Here is a 17,466-nt window from a genome sequence, read left to right as displayed (position 1 = left end):
TTTAAAGGCCAAAAGAGAAGCGTGGTTTTAATGGATACCACAGCATTTGTTTCTTTACCGAGGTCCATTGGATTTATAATTACAAATCCATTCTAACCTGTCAAAGCATTTATCAATGTATTTAATCAATACAATACACTTACAGTGCTCTTTTGCTGTCAGGTTTCACAAATGAATACTATCTTAACATAATGAAAATAGACTGCATCTGGCATAAACCCACCTGAAATGACTTCTGGGAAGGTTCCAGCCAAGGATGGAGTGGCCACCTGCTTCATTCTTTCCAGCCATTCCAGTGTTTCCCTATATAGGTGTGAAATTACAGGTTTGTGGCATGTGCCAAACTGGGGACTTACTCTGGAGTTTGACTGAAATACAACTATGTGACCTTTACTTTGCAATAAACACAAGCCATAAATTTTGCAGATATTTGAGGAGAGGATCCTGGAAAGTGAGAACAAACAGAAAATGTCGTGGTAGCTATAATTCTGAGCCTCTGTAGATCAAAGATTCTTCTTTCTCCTTCTGTTCTTTTTTTCTGGTTCAGCAATAGGTAAGCCAAGAATGTCTCTAACAAATATCTCTGCTGTGATTTCTGCTGGAATTTCTTCTTCAGACAAAGCTGCTGCACCTGGAGAGCAGTAACAACAGCACAAGACACACAGGAGCAATGTCAAAATGGCTTTCCAGTAAAATTTATAAGCAGCAATAGGTGAATGAAATGTTTTTAAAGATATATGAAGGGATCATGACAAAGTGAGGGTTTACTAGCTCGATACTTGGTCTGTTTATATCAGGGATTAAACCTGTCAAATCTGTGTGTTTCAACTTGCAGCAGATCCCTGCCTCAGAGGATTGGTGGGACAACTTTTACACTTGGATTTGATGTGATTTAGGATCCGGAGGGATCCAGGGATTTCCAAGTTCCCTTTGGGAGCAGCACCTTTGCTGCTTGGGACACATTGCCAGTGACCCTAAACAGATGCTGTTCCAAACTGGTGAGGACTGGGACATGAATTGTATAAAAATGCAGTTCCAATTACAATGGACAATTAAATACAGCCTCTTGGCTCAAATCAATGCTATAATTTGCTGTTCCAGACTGCTGTGGACTGGGACATAAATTGCAGACAAATGTGGTGGTTACCAACAGCTCTGTTACAATGGGCACTGCAGCCTGGGTGAAACCAGCACTGGGATTTCCCTGTGTGTTTCTAATTTCAGTTCCAGCCAGCAGATAAACAGCAGTGTAATCTTGTCAGGACCCAGTTATAGTTCATTGTCCATTTATTTTTAGATACACCCGTGCAATTGCTGTGTGGATGAAGGACAGTCTGTAGCTCTGTGACTATTTTTGCAATCCCATCTGAGCAGTTTTGACAGCTCTTGGCCTAACAGGGTAAATGGGTTTGAAATTTAAATTATTCCATTTGGGAATTGAAACAATCCTGCTTCTGTGCAGTGTGGAATGCTAATCCTGTACCTGTGAGATCGGGGGTGTCCAGTTCAGATCCCTCTTCCCTGGGTCTCCTCCCTCTCAGCAGGGTGGTCAGACACTCAGCCAGCTCGTCCTCTGTCATCTTCTCCCCTGTACAGAGCACCACCAGCCCATGGGTTATGGGGTGAAGAGCACAAAAACTCAAAAGCAACTCAAATTAAACTAAATAGGACAGTTCAAAAGAGGATCTGGCTTCTCTGAGAGACATGTATACACTGCCAACTGAAACACATGATCCCAACACAGGAAAATGTTTATCCTAAGGAAAATTGCTCTTCCCTATAGCATTTTGGGGAAAAATGGTAATAAAAGGGAGAAATTCTGATGCAGACAGCTCTTTAAGCAACATTGCAGTAGCAGGGGCTTGAGCTTCTATTCCCACTGGAGAATTCCTGGCACAGACCACAGTCCATGTAGCTGTTTTCATGCAGAGGAAGAGAAAGGTGGAGAAAAGTCTTGATTTAGTAACATGGACATAGCACTTGTTCCCAGTTAGTGGTTGGCTCATGCCCTGGAGCATGAGGTTATAGATCTGTTATGAAACTGTTCTATCTCATGTACCTATTTATGGATGTTCACACCATCTGTATAAATAGCTAACCTTTCTCACTCTGGCTGAATCTGTGGTTTCCAAGGATCTTTGTAGCAAGGAGTCTTGCCAAGTGATGCACCGAGTAAACCAGCATTTCCCTTTACCTGTTATAATGCTCAGCTGCACTTTTACACCAGAAGTAAGACAACAGAAGTTTGTTATTAGCACTCTGTGGCACTGGCCACAAGCATACTAACACCCACATTTATGGTGTTCTCAATGATTCAGCTCAACCAAATCATCCCATCTTTTCAGTCTTTCACACAGATGTAGCCCAGGACCAATTTCATCCCTCCTTTCTTGTGTCCCTTTTATCACTTTTATACTATTTTTCCAGAGCCTGTGTGACTGGAAGAGAGAACAGCAATTCAGATAAGGGCACACTGGGAGAAGGACACATTTTGCCAAGATCCATACTCATCATTTAACAGCTGAGATACCTCAGGCCATCAGAGATTTCCAGAGCAGTAAAAGAAGCACAGCTGGGACAAGACATGTGATTATTCAATTTAAAATCTTAAGGCAGGTGGCTCCTCGTGCCTGCCCTGGTTACCAGGTTATCATTCCAGAATAATTTCTTGCTGCAGGGAAAAAGTTCTGAAATTGCAGGCAGAACTAGCAAGCATAAAACTGATATTAGAAACGAAATAACTCACCTCTGCACTGAAGCAGTAACAGGAAGTCTCCTCTGTCAATAACTTTGTCTCCCTTCTTGTTATCATAACCAAGAATCTGAAATGCTCGTTGTATGGTTTTCATTGACAAGCTAAGTGCAGGTCGATGATTTATATAAAGTTTGATAAAATCTCCTAAATTGATTTTTGTCACTTCTTCCCCAGTATCTGCATACTTGCTGAATTTTACTTCATTTATCATTTCTTCAATCTAAAGATCAAGAGAAGGCAGATTGTTACATGTTTTATTTTGAAGAGCATTGGGCCAGTTTCCAATCCCATGAACGTCCCCAAACCGTGCCTGTGTTGGTGCCAGGGGTGCCATGACCACATCCCAGAAAGAAGTGAGCTGAGGATGGGAATGGCCAACAGTTACACACCTGCTGAGATGACAATAACAACTAAAGATGAGGGTTACACATACGCAGTCATTTTGGATTTCCTCTCTTGTGACCCTGCAGCTGCTACCGGCACCTTGGGCACAGCTGTGTCTCCATTCTGGGACAGTGGGCAGGCAAAACACAAACCAGTAAACACAGCATCCTTGCTCTGGAAGCACACACACCAGAGTCCCAGCAGAACAAGGCTGCACACCCTGACTGGATAAGAAATCTTCTCTTCCCCTACTCTTCCCTGTGTCTAGGGCGGGTCAGGCGCTGCACAAGCCAAATCCGAAATGTGCTCAATGGGGCTGACACCCTGCCCTGCTGGATCCCTCTCTCTCCTCTGGGACAAACAGGCAAGCACTGGCTGTGCTGGATACCAGTGGTTTTCCTGAAGTCTGGTGCTGTGAGTCAGCCCAGTTGGCAGCTGTGCAGATGTGTGTCCAAAAGGCAGCATCTGCTCCATGCTTTCATTGTACTTACAGCCCCTTCAGAGATACACGGGGAGAATTCCCCGTGCCAACACGTACCAGGCCTGCTGCTCCCCAGGCAGGGAAGCTGATGCAAGATCTCCCCAGGGAGGACTTTGCATTCAGCTTTGGGCCTTTGTCCTTGTGTCACAAGTTTTTCCACTGAATGAAGCCCAGGGAAGAGGGAAATCTCAGTCTTATATTTTTCCTGTAGCGAATGTCATGCCAAGCAAGAACAGACATTTTCACTCAGCTCTGGCTGATCTGGGATTAGGTTTTATATCAACCCCACTGAACTACAAAAGAAAAACACCAATTCCCAAAAGCTTTGCTAGTCAGCCCAAGCTGCCTTTTCTCCCTCCTGCTTTTCTTTTATTAAAAGACTCTAGAGAGAGATGAACCTTCTCTCTGGATTTATTATTGACTGTAGGTTGCCTGGTTTCACAACAGCTCAGCACCTCTGTTTCCATGCCTGAAATGCTGTTTTTATATTTTAATATGGGGAAGTGTGGGGCATTATCAGTTACTATTCCAGAGACATTTCCCAAGGGAATATGTTCTCTATGTCCCCAAGAGGCAAAAATGTAATAACCCAAGGAAGAGATCTAACATAGTATGAAGAGGTAACACCTCAACTTGACACCAGGGCAAAGCAGCCCCAGCTCAGATAAACATTTGCTGCTTGTGGGGGCTCCAAAGTCAGTTTGGTGGCAGCTGGGGCAAAGGTCCTGCCTCCCATATGGTGGCTCTCCTGACAGAGCATCCCTGGGCAGATGGGGTGGCACAGACTCACAGCAGTGCCTCAGCAGCCTGTGGGTTCCTGTGCCATGGCAGAGGTGAACACAGAAAGGCTGAGGGAGTGCAGTGATGCACCTCTTCCCTTGGGAGAGCCTCTCCTGCACTGAGGGGCTGGAGCTGCTGCTCAGAGGTCGTTATTCAAATCTCCTTGCTTCAAGTTCAGTCATGCCAGGTTACACATTACAAATGAGGTTTGTATGCAGTACAAACTGCCTTGGAGAAACAGCCACACAAAGGGGAAGAAGCAGCACCCTTCTTAAATCAGTTCTCTCTGCTGTAAAATTTTGACCCTGAGGTTGCCTTGTTGAACAGCTCTGAGGTGTCAGGCTCCAGGTTTGCTCAGCTTTCCCCTGCAGTTGCCTAACTTGCTAGCAAGGAAACTTTTTTAGGAATTTTCTGCCAGATTCTGACCACTACTGTATTGATGCAGACCAGATAAAAATACATTGAAAGCCAATAAATATATCACAGAGCCATACAGCATGGAAATGGTCAGAATCTGGCCCTTAGAACACTTGGGAAGTACAATCAGTCTTGCTCTTTCTTCTTTTAATAAGGAAAATAAACACAGCTGACCAACCTCTTTCTCTGATGGATAAAATCCTATTGCTCTCATTACAGAAGGAATTTCCTCCAAGGGAATATGTGTTGACACCTGTCTTCTCTCCAGTGTTGTGATACCTTGGCTGCACAGCTGTACGTAGTAAAAATAGTCCTCCAGTTCCTGCCAGGGATTCAAACAAACACTGCAAATTTCAGTTACCAACAGGCACAGAAGATAAGGCTCCTTTTAGGTTTTACTAACAGCCACATCAATGAGATTGCTGTTAAAGGCAAGCTGGACAAAACATAAAGAAATGTCAGGCCTGTATAAATTAAACTCCAGCCAGATGTGGCCAGACAGCATTCATGTGAGTATAATTACCCTGAAGAATTTGCCATCTCTGCCACCATCCAGGAGGTTGTAGAATGGGATCAAGTCCTCCCCACCCAGGAAAGCAGCAGCATCCAAGGCACTGGCAGAAGTGAAGGAAAGAAGGTACAGGAAGGGTTCATGTGAGGAGACACTTTCAATAATTAAAATATCTGGGCCTCAGAATTCAGGAAAGAAAAGCACTGCCTTGAACCTTGTGCTATTTTATCATCAGCTGCACTTCTACAGCATATTTCATATCCAGGTTTTACATACAATAGCACAGTGTGGGAATTAATTATTACTGAATGGTCCTCTTGTTTAGTGGAATGAGTACAGGGCTGGGAGCCAGGAGCTTTTCCATGGACTTGAACTTGGTGTCTGGCATTTGGCTTTTCTGCTTCCTTATAGAGACATTGAGGGAGATGAATTAGCTAGATCAGCATTTTGAACATGCAGAGAAGGCTGGGGCTGGGTGTTTGCAATAAACCACACAACTCCCCGTTCCTTGATCCAACACATTTTTCCCCAATAACTCAGTGCAATCCATTACCCAACTTCCTCTGCCGTGGCAGTCGCAGGTGCAGTTTGCATTAAACTGAAAGTGCCTGAGTAGCCACCTCTTTGTTTCAGTTTCATAGGCAGTTGGAGCAAAAAGAATCCCTTTGGCTTGTGCAGATGTAAAAAGAAACCAAGCCTGGAAGTGCAATCATGGCATAGCACTGCCACATAATACCCCACGCCTGGCAGCCTGGCTGCAGCTTTCACACACACATTTCTAGTGCTGCTTCCACTGGGGTTTTTTTGCAAGCTTCATGCTTTTTTCATAATTAAGTTATTTGGGTATTAAACACAGTGGAGATTCACAAGATGCCAGAAGCAGCAATAAAATGATAATTAGCTCATCAAAAACTTCACTCCAAAAACAAATTACATAGAAATTCAATGTTGCCTGGACTCTGGCCAACCATTATAAAAAAGAATCATTTATATTCTATTGCCTTCCTTAAAATGTCGCTTATCCTGACCCCCGACTGTTTAAGCCACACAAAGTGGAAAAGAAAATAAATAAACCCATTGCTTTCCCACTCAGGTTTCCTTTGTTCTGGCACATGAAGGTGAGCTGGCTTAGGCACTCCTTGGGCTTTCCTCAGAGCAAATGGTACCTGCAAAATGTGTTCCTTGCAGGACCAGCATGTGTCTTAACCACAAAGCTTGGTCCTAGGAAGGTGAGGGGCAGTGGTGGTTCCCAGGCACACCAAATGGCAAACATAGGAGCAAGGGTTAAAAGCCAGCTCCCATGGAGTTATTTCCCAGAAACCAGGAGACACAGTGCTCTGTGCTAGGAGGGTGTTGTGCAGGATTTAAAAAAAAAAACAAAACAGCATAGACTGAGGGAGACCATGCCACACTATCCTGACTCTGCCATGGACTAAGCTCCCTTCCCAGTCCCTGAAGTGTGAAGTGGTTCCATGGTAGCCTGGCAGTTTTCATGCCATTCACATCTGCCTTGCTCCATTTCTATGTACCAATGTATCTACTGGGCACCTGCAGCTGTGAGGGAAGAGCCTGTGCCCCAAACATGTATTACACTGAGCAGCTTTGGTCCTTGACATGCCAAGAAATCAAAATATCTATCTCCTGCCTTTGCTGTGTTATTCTCTTGTCATGTGGGAGCACATCTGGCACCACTGCCCGAGGGATCTGACAGAGGGAAACCTGCAGAGGATGGTGTAAGAAACCTGGCAGGATTCATCACTGGTGCTCTGGGCCAGGGCCTGGAGATCCTCGTTTGTTAAAGCAGCCTCCCCTCTTCAGCCACCCCATTTACTGCAGGCCATTTATTCATGTAAGCAAAGCTTTATAGGATTAAGGTGGCTTGTCCTAAATCCAGTCTTCAAACACGGGGGATTTCCCAGCAAATTCCTATCCCATTTGGAGAGCAGACACTTTTGTATCAGCAGCTGCCCTGTGTGCTCCTTCTGCAGGCAGTGCTGCTCCTCTGGTCCCTGCCTAACCCTGACAATCTCCCATCACACTGGCCAGGCCCTCACTAGGATCACAAGATCCTCTACCCAACTTCTTACCATTTGGGCACCATTTCCCAGACTAGGAAATTGTATTGTTTAGGTACTGTGGCCACCCCTGTGAGGTTTGCTGGCTTAATCCCTCCTAAATGTCAGAGAGGGGAACAAAACCCCCAAAAATATGTCTCTCTGTTTCAGCTGCTTGGGGCCCAGTGGGTCAACCAGGCAGCTGTGGAAAGCAGTAAGAATATTCCTTTCCCTTTCCTGCCATGACTCACGGTAGGTTGATTTTCCATTTCATGAAAGTTCGCTCCTTGCCCCCAGCTGTGAAGATGTAACGCCCATCGTGGGAGACGGCAAAGTCAGAGGCACCATCCGGGTGGCAGATGAAGGCTGAGGACTTGTGGGGGTTGCCATCAATAGGCAGCATCTGCAAGCCCACCTGTAAGGGAAGAGGGAGTCTGGGAAGGCTGGGGGTTCCACTGGGGCACTGCCACATCCTCTTCCCCAGGAGCTTGCTCAGCTCTCAGGCAGGACCAGCCTCCACGTGGTTTCATCTTCAATGAAATTCCCAGGGCACCACCAGCTCTGCAAGTGGGGGGCTCTTGTACAGCTGGGGCTCCATACCTTGTCCTTTGTGATGTACACCAGGTAGTGTTGCTGAGGGTCTGCAGAGCTTGTCCTAGGGAGGATTTGTATCTTCTCCAAGGGAGAGCCATAGATTGGTCCCAAAAGGGTCTTTCTAAAGACAAACAACGTATTTATCCACTCTAGGCCACCCAAAACATTTTTCCCTTCTGAACAGCTGTTGTATGGAAGGATGGGTAGATATGGGAGGTGTGCAGAGGCTTTGTGCTACTGGCTGAGAGAGCAGGATAGGACAGGGTTCCTGGCTAGAAGAGACTACACTGGGCCTCAGAAATTAACTTAATGCTCAGGAATTATTATGCTTCCCCAGTCTCTTATGTCTGCTACATCTCAGGTCCAATGTGCTGAGCAGACCAAGGTCTGCCTGCAGCCACAGCCTTGCTAAATGACACATTAGTGAACAGCAGAGTGGGCATAAGAATGGAGTGACCTCAGCCTGAGGGCTCTAGAGCCATCCCAAGATCTGCATCACAGACGGAAAATCACATGCTCATGGGTGGGAGAATGGTGGTAATTAGACCAAGAAGAACACAGGGTCAGAAGAAGGCTCCCGGGTCTGACTCAATCCTCTACCTGCACATTTTTGTTGTCGTGTTATAGAGCTTCATTTTGTAGCAGTTGTTGGCAGTGAGGAAAAAGGACTCGGTGCTGAGCTGTGGGTACCAGGTCAAGCACAGGGGCACAGCATCCTGCTCCAGCCTGTCCCTGTGCGTGACCACCAAGTGGTCCTTGATGCTGCTCTTCAGGTCATATTCAACCTGGAGGGAAGACAAAGAAACACAGCAACTCCTTTGTGCTCTGCCCCGCACCCTTGACCTTGTGGATTCACTGGATTTGCATCTCCTGGAGAAGCCACAATAGGAGATCCTCAGCAGCAAGACCAGGCTGAGAAACAACCCCAGCAATGGAGCTGGTGGGGAGAGGGTTGGGAGCCATGGAACCAAACACTGAGTCTCCTTTGATGGCCTTACCCAGCCCCACCCCTTTAACCACAAATCTTCACTGTCCTTTAACCCACCAGCTGCCGATCCTCCCCGAGGCTCAGGAGCCTGGGCTCCTTGCTGTCCGAGTGGACCCCAAAGAGGATGCTCCGGATGGGTTTGTAGTGGGAGTCCAGCCCTGCCAGGTGTTCCCAGCATCTGCTCCCATTCTCCAGGACTCTCTTGTAGACTGTCACTGAATAATTCTCATCCTGCAACAACAGCACAAAGGTCAACGAGTGGAATCTTTTTCTTTGTACAGATCATCACCAGTTGCTACAACCTCTGAGCCAAACTGCTTCAACACTGCCTCAATACTTCTACACCAAGACACGGGGTTGAGGGAGAAGCCCGCTCCCAGAGCACCAGCCAGGAAGAAATCCCTGCTCCAGCTCCTTCTTCAGATGGATGCAGAGCTAAGACTTGTCACTAAAGTTAGGGACGGGGCTCCGCTAGCAGCGGTGCCGCTGTGACTGGTGACGTTTTTACAGAGTGACTCTTGGAGCCAGGAAAAGCATTTCGGAGTCAGGAAGCCCCAGGGGAGGAACAGCCCTCTGCCCTGCTCGCTCTGCGTTTCAGAGTCACCAATCCCCAGCGGAGGGATGGCTCTCTGCCCTGCTCGCTCTGTGCAGGATGGCCGGCAATTCCCAGTCCCTCCCAAAGCTGCCCCGCGAGCAGCGCATGTAAATCACAGAGCGGAAAAAACAAGCTTACAGCGGTTGCGAGGTACTTGGAATCGTGAGAGAAGCTGATGTGAGTCACGGGACCTTGTGAGAACTGGAATTCCTTGCAGATGGACTGAAGGGAAATTGCATCAAGGATGTAAACGCTTCCATCAGTAAAACCAGCAGCCAGAAAATGGCCTGGAAAGCAGACCAGAAACCTCTCACGACACCATCACTCCTCCCAGGAAGGCCAATGCTTGGCACACGGGGAGGTCATAGGGCTGGGATACCTTCAGGATCATAGGATAAGCACTGGATGCCAGCCTCAGTGAATATCCTGCTAACGAGGTACTTTGTCTGCTTGTATTCCCACACCTTCAGCAGCCCACAGTGACTCCCCACAGCCACGAGTGGCTCCTGCGGGTGGCAGGCAATGGCATTCACAGCTCTCTTTGCCTCTTCCATGATTCTTTCAAAGTTTGCGCTGTCTGTTGCAACATGGAACATGGTTGCATCAGAGGTTGAAAGGATAAAGTTCCTGTTTAGCGTGAGAGAAACAGAATTCGATGAATCAGACCAACTGGCTCATGTCCCTCCAAGCTATATTACACATCAGCCTCTTTTTGGCAAGTTAGTTGGACAATCTCTTATATTTTGTGATACACAGTATGCAAACGCTCCTTGACCTGGAAGGCAAGTGGCACTTTATATTCATGACCTGGGAAATGGCCATGGGAAGACACTGGAGCCAGTTCCATTTTCTGTTTGGCTAGGCAAGCCAGAAGATGAATGACATCTGGGGAGCTCCTGCTATTTGCAAGTCACTGGTGTGTGAGATGGACAAATGAGCAGTTGGAGATACACTGAATGGGCTTTTCATGTCTCCACACCACCATTGTCAGTGGCTCCATGTTGACTGTGCTGCCATGGCCAAGGTCAGAGGGCAGTTTCAGTCTCTATCTGCTCATTTGGCCACGCTGACCAGCACAGCAGAGAGGTTCCACCGTGTGACTGGTGATGTGTGAAGCAGACAGATGGATAATTATTCACATTACAGCACAAACATGTACAGTTTCAGTCTGCTTGATGGAGAATCTGGACCCAGTAAAAGGGACAAGAGAAGACCACACAGAAATCCCAGACTGGTTTGAGTAGGAAGAGACCTTAAAGATCATCTTGTTTCAACACCTTCCACTAGACCAGGTTACTCCAAGGCCCATCCAACCTGGCCTTGAACAATTCCAGGCACAAGGCATCCACATCTTTTCTGGGCAACCTGTGCCAGGACATCACCACCTACACAGTGAGGAATTGCTTCCTATATCCCATCTATCCCAACTAACTGTGCCAATTTTAAGCCATTCTCCCCTTGTCCTGTCACTCCACACCCTTGTCCAAAGTCTCTCTCCAGCTGTTTTGGAGCCCTTGAGGCACTGGAAGGTGCTACAAGGTCACCTTGGAGCCTTTTCCAGGCTGAGTCTAGGAGCTGCACAGACAAGTGGGGAAGCACAGCTTCTTTGCCAGCTCTTCCACCACAGCCACCAATTTATGCACATCTGGCCCAGGCACAGATGGACTCTGCACTCCTTGCTTGCCTTAGCTGGGCTCTCCAGCCATTCCTAATCCCACCAGCCTCTGTGATCAGCTCAGACCTTCCCCTTTAGTTTTCTGCCTTTTGTGCTGCCCACAGCAGCTGCAAGTGGCAGGAGCTGAAGCAGTGACCCAGGAAGAGGGATGAGACAACAGAGACCAACAGGGAAACCAAACCATCCCCAGGACACTGCTCCAGGCTGGAGAAGAATCTGTCCCATGTGGTTCTTTGGAAAACACACATGGCTAAGAACAGACTTGCCAGGAAAGCCTTAACAGGAATGACAGATGTGGTTTGCGGGCTGGATGGAGTCACTCAACAGCTTCATCTGGGCTGCAGACTCCCTGTAAATCCTCAGGCACAGCTTCATCACACAGAGATACAGAGAGGGGCTGGTGCCCAGGCAGTGTGGCACAACCCTGTGCCACTGCCCCGATTAGCTTGCCAAGCTGTGATAAAATCCATCGGGACACAGCCATCCCTGGGAGATGTTTAGAGGGGATTAAGGGGTCCAGTGAGAGCTGGAGGCTCAGCACTAGCACTGCCTGGTGTGCTGGGTACTTGACAGAGAAGCTGGTCATCACCCTGCCTGCATTAATGCTATGTCTGTGCCAAGGCATCACCTCACACTCAGAGTCTGGGATGTGCTGGAGCCCACCCACACTCTCTCCCTCTCCTGTGCCTGGGCACATGGCTGAATCCTGCTCCAGAAGCTCATGGAGCAGCTCTCACTGACCACCTCCACCTCCCCAGCTCTCAGCTGCAAGGCAAACACAGGAGAAGACCTGGGTTTGTAAAGAGACACTCACCTGGTGAGAAAGGGCTGGCTGCTGCCTGGGGGGGCACTGGGAGGATCACGAAGGATTGTGGAGAAGGAGATGGACCGGATGGGACCCACTTTGTCATGGCTGTAGATGGTGAGGAGCCGCAGCTGCCCATCGTAGAATTTAACCTGTCCTTCCACGTCACCTGTGACTATACAACTGCAGGGAAGGGAAAGTTATTAACCAACACACTGACTGATAACTCCCAAATACTTCTTGGAGAGCATCCTTGGGTGAAAGCAAATCTCTTCCCCATTTCTCTGCACCAGCACATGAGCAGAGCCCTGCACAGATGTGCAGGAGAAAGCCAGGGTTGTGCAGAAACCAGCGGCTCTGCTGTGACCCTGCCGTGTCCCCAAGGTTGTCGCGGCGTTTGGTGGCTGTCTGCTCCCTCTGCCGGTGGCGGCCAGGAGGCTGAGCCACTGCCTGAGCTACCTCAGCAGAGCTGGCATCGCAGCACCACGACTTTTCAACTTCATTTCCACCCCCAGGCAAATCCATCGCTGGAAAATTAGTCATAAACCAGCAGCACTTTCCTGCGTGAGTGACCATGCTGCCAAGTGAAACTCCAACATTATATCTGCCACTCCTACAGCTGAGGTACCTGAGGACTGAACCTGCAGCTATTGAAAAGGGCTGCCCTGTTACCTCTCCAACACCTGGAGCACGGTAAGACTCTCCTTCTGCATTGACACCACTTTGGTGGCTTTTATCCCGTGGGGTTTGGCCGGCAGCTCCTCGGGGAGAGTGCGGGGATTGTCCATGTCCCACACCACCAGCTTCCCGGCCGAGGTGCCCGTCAGAGCTTGGGTGTTGTTAAAATGGAAAACTGACTGGCTGAACTGTCCCACCAGGCACTTGAAGGTCTGTGGAGACAGCAAGCAGGCTGTGGTTTTATCCCAGAGCTGGCTCTGCCCTCCTCAAGCAGAGAGGTTTCTGCTTGGTCCTCATGATATTCGTGTCCCATGGCAGGACAAGACATGAGAGACCCAGGAGAAAATGCAGTGGGGCACCATGGAGAGAGAGCCCTGCTTGAACTCAACTCAGGCAAACCTGGCTTGTGCCTGTCTGAGGGGGACAGGCTGGGGCCATGGCTACTGTTTTTGCTTAAGGGGATGGGGAGGGCCAGTGCTGCTGCCAGCAGGAAAGCCCAGAGGGTGACATGCTGTGGTCCCTCCCTGCTGTGCTCACCTGGTTGCTCAGGAATGGTGTCCCATACTGCAAGCCAGAATTATCCTGGGGAAAGCAGAGAAAACATCCAGGACAGGGGTTTTGGAACCAAGCTCTGCAGTGCCACCATGTCACCTCCCCACCATCTGGGCACTAGCCTCACACTATGGTGACCAAAGCAGGGCTCCTGGGGCAGAAAAGCTCCAAGATCTTACAGAGAACACAAAACATCCTCTCTTTCCACCTGCTTCTTTCCAAAAGCTGCTGAATGGCACAAGGCCCATAGCAGGAGTGGGAGAGGTGAAGAGCATCTCTGCCACTGCTGGGCCCGACCAGTGTGGGAGTGGAGGGAGTATGATACTCTGGCCAGAGCACTTTGGGATCTGGCAAGGGCAGGGAGCAGGGAAGGGACAAATCTGCAGTGTGACCCCAGTTGTGGACCCAGCCCCTGAGCACGCCCTGCCACCTCCTTTGTGGTACCAGAAACACGACTTCCCATGTCCCTACTTACCCACAAGAAAAATATCACCTGGGTTTTGCTGTTGCTGACAAACTCATGGGGATTCTGAGGGTTAAAAGTGACATAATCCTGAAATTCAGAGAATTGCATTAATGCCAATCTGAGCAGTGCTTTCTGCTTTTCTTCCATCCAAAACCACTACTTTTATCCAAAACCACCTCACCAGCTGCACTGAACTGAAAGCAGAGGACACCCCATGCCTGCCAGGCATCAGAGGAACAGGGATGACCCCTGGGATGCTCTGCTCCATCAGGGATGTGATCCTGCCTCCCATGCCCAGCTGACACCTACCAGCAGCCCCGTGCTGGATGGGGGTAAAGGGGGGAGCAGGGGAGGATGGGGCTGCCCAGTCCAGTCCATCCCCTCTGCCCCCCTTGGCCGTGGCCACTCACCTGATACCCAAACTCAGGCTTCAGCTCTGTGCTGCATATAACTTTGTCTGTGGGCAAAGTCCATCTCCAAACACAAACTTTCTGGAAGATAAGGGAAAAAAAAAAACAAGGAACACTTGTGGCTTTCTGGAAGGTTGGGGAAGCCAGGTAAATCCCATTCCCCACCCACTGCAGGGGCTACTGTGGCCTAAAAGACTGGAGCAGGGTAAAACCCAGCACAGCCTGGCAGCAGAAAGCTTGATTTCAGGAAATAGCGCTAGAAATTGCTTAAATGAAAGTGATGAAGTCAGAAGCTTTTATCCCAAATTAAGATCCATTTTCTCAACTCTGCAGCATTCATTTTAATGAAATCCAGGTCTGTCTTCTAATGGATCAGCAAAAACAAGGCATCATTCTGCAAACCTGCTCCCCCTCTCTCCTCATCTGAATTCCCACCTCTCCTGTGCTGCACTGCAAAAAAAGGTCCTATCCTTTCCAGGTCTCTATCCTGCAAAGCTATGAAAGAGGAAATATTCTCTTCACCTGCACAGCAGCAGCACTAATGGTCACCAAATACTTGGCATCCTGGGAAATGGCAATGGCACAGATCCCGTCCTCTGAGTGAGTCTCGAAGATGGTGCACACAGGTACCCTGCAGAGCAGAGACCTCATGGGTGCTCCTGGCAGCACAGGGGGTTCAAGGCAGTCACTTGGCAAAGTGTGGCACAACCTACCCACCCTGGTCTGTGTGGAAGAAGGGATGGAGGAAGGGAGGCTGCAAACAGGCTGGTGCTCAGTGTCCCCTCCATCCCTTCCTCTCAAGTAAATGGCACGGAGAAACAACTCACCAGGGATCTTTTGTAGATCCTACAGCATGGAGATGTGATGTCTTAATCTGGGGGAGCTCAGCCCCATCTCAGTGTCCCGTGGGTGTGGGTGATACAAGGATGATGAAGGACTTGGTTTTGGCTCCTTTGCTGCTTTTTAGTCTGCCCCTGTGTTCTCCCATTTTACACTCGGCTGGGACTGGATTTGGTCCTGAGTGCTTTACTGGACACGGGGGGTTTCCAAAAGAGGAGGTTCCTGGGAGCTTACCCGGAGTAGGAATCCCACACGATGATCAGAGCATCTGGCCCTCGGTCAGCAGTTGCAACCCAGCGTTTGTCTTCACTCACACACAGGCAGGAGATGACATTCGTGTGACCCTGGGGGAGGGAAGCAGCAAAGTGCCTTGGAGGCTGCAAACCTGGGGCTGTTTTGTTTGTACTTTTTGGATGGGCTGCTCCTGGGTTTGGTTATAGGTGACCCCTGAGCACAGGGCACCAGAGAGAGAGATGGAGGGAGGGGGATCAGGAGAAGGGGAGGAGGGATATACTCAGCTGTGTGTGCCAGACCTGCAGGTGGAACTGCCTGTTCCGCAGGATATCGTGGACGACCACTATGTGGGAGGAGACGTACAGGAGCACTCGGTCCTCCCCGTCCATCAGGCTGTGCACAGCCAGGCTGCTGTTGTAGCCAAACACCCAGGACAGGTCCTGCAGGGAAAAGGCAGCTCCTGGTTCTCAGCAGCCGGGACAAAACAGGCACAGGAGGTCCGTGGGGTGATGGAAGAGGGCGGGGCAGGAGTGCCGAGTGCTGTGTGGAGCATCCCAAGTGGCACCGTGCCCGTTGGTACTCACAAAGGGGTGAAGGCTCCTGTCCCTGTTCTTCCGGAACAGCATCCCCGGCGTGGCCCCCCACACCAAGCTGGCAGAGCCTTTGTGCCGTGTGTGCTCCTCTGTGCAGCCTGAGAGAGGGCTGGAGATGGCTCCCTTGCCCTCAGACAGTGCTGGGGGTAGTCCAGGGGGTCCAGCACCCTCCGGGCACGATGTCTCAGCAGTGCCTTCCCCCAGGGTGCCCCGGATCCCAGCCCAGGTGCTGGGCAGGGTGTCTGAGATCCCCATAGGAGATGACCGGGGACACAATGGTGACTCTGCAGTATTCTCTGGTGCTCCTTTTTTCTCCCTGGCAGCAGCAAGGGGATCCTTGAAAAGGAAAAGAGGCTTTGGTGAATGCTGGCTCCTGGGCTGGTCTGGATAAGGACTGCCCTGTGGCTACTGGGAATTGAACCCCAGCATGTCCCAGATCCCAGGGGCTCTGTTTCCATTAGGATCTGCCCCAGACCCTGTCTCAAACAGGACTTTCCATGGCACCACCCTCACCTTCTCAGGCTGTACATCCATCTCCTGAGCTGTCTGTCTGTCCTGGGACATCTCCCTGGGCTCACTGCTTAGTGCTGCTCTTCTCTCAGTGGGTTACTCCAGTGTAACTTCAGATGGAACATCCATCCACACCTTCACCCTTCTCCCAGGGAGCTGGGTGTGGAGATGCTCTGAAATACTTCCCCACACACACTCTCCCAGATTTGGCTGCACAACAACCTGGAATTGGGCACAGCAGGAGGAAAGGGCACCTGTGAAACTGGGAAATGGGTCCCAGAGCCCCTTGTCAGCTCCAGTAACACTCCCACACTGAGCACAAACAAGCCCAGTACAGCGGTTCTTCCAGCACGCTCCGTCCCTTGTCAGCCCGCACACCGCGCCGGCCACAGAAATGTCCCTTTTGGACGGGGTTTTGTCACAGTCCCTGTGAGCACACACCTGCTCCTGGGCGGCAGCTGCTTCACCTCCGGCTTCACGGGTCTGGATTTGAGCCAGCACGGAAACCTTGTGCACAGAAAACTTTCACGAGAGGGGACAGAGGCCCTGGGAAAAACCCTGCGGGCCCCGGCATGCGGGACGGGAGCTCGGGAACGGCCGCGGCCCCCGGATCTCACACGGAGCACTTCCCAAACCCCTCCAGGCTTCGGTGCCTCCTGCTGTCCCCAGGGACCACCCCGGCCACCCTTCCGAGGACGCCCCCGCTCACCGACACAGCGATCCCCGCGTCTCTGCCTCTGCGAGCGCCGTTCCCAGGCAACGGCAGCACCGGCAGCACCAGCGGCTGCGCCGGGAGAGGCGGGGGAACCCTCCTCATCCTCACCGCCTGCACCGGGAAATACCGAGAGAGGCGGGGGAACTTCCTCGTCCCCACCGGCTGCCAGAAGAGGCAGCGCTGCCCCCCCGCCCCGAAGCAGGGACTCGGAGAAGGGAACCCTGAGCCCTTCACCCTGCCCAAGCCTAAATCCCGCTCATGGCTGTGACAAAGCCCCTGTTGGCATCGCCGGAGCCATTCGGGACCGAACCTTCACCCTGCCCAGCGAACGGGATGAGGGATCCTTACCCGATGCCCCTCACAAGGAATTGTAGGCAGCTCTGCTCCAGTGGCTTCCCTGAGCAGGACAAGCGAAGTCAAAACGAGAAA

General features: G+C 50.2%; 1 protein-coding gene across 1 annotated transcript; it reads right to left on the bottom strand.

Moving 5' to 3' along the window:
- CFAP251 (cilia and flagella associated protein 251) lies at window positions 1–17,114 on the bottom strand. Its single transcript, XM_088175963.1, is given in 23 exon segments — window positions 1–527; window positions 530–631; window positions 1,484–1,588; window positions 2,747–2,975; window positions 4,996–5,139; window positions 5,341–5,431; window positions 7,634–7,797; window positions 7,983–8,097; window positions 8,577–8,761; window positions 9,022–9,195; window positions 9,698–9,846; window positions 9,939–10,186; window positions 12,049–12,222; window positions 12,712–12,929; window positions 13,255–13,299; window positions 13,745–13,822; window positions 14,146–14,226; window positions 14,668–14,776; window positions 15,220–15,329; window positions 15,519–15,659; window positions 15,804–16,148; window positions 16,326–16,544; window positions 17,032–17,114. Coding segments are annotated over 22 exon segments (3,105 nt in total). The 5' UTR covers window positions 16,377–16,544; window positions 17,032–17,114; the 3' UTR covers window positions 1–480.
- Window positions 17,115–17,466: the final 352 nt, after the last annotated feature.

This window comes from Sturnus vulgaris, chromosome 19, assembly GCF_052056855.1.
Source record: "Sturnus vulgaris isolate bStuVul1 chromosome 19, bStuVul1.hap1, whole genome shotgun sequence".
Lineage (NCBI taxonomy): Eukaryota > Metazoa > Chordata > Aves > Passeriformes > Sturnidae > Sturnus > Sturnus vulgaris.
Note: the sequence above shows the minus strand (reverse complement) of the source record. Positions and strands in the feature narration are given on the sequence as shown.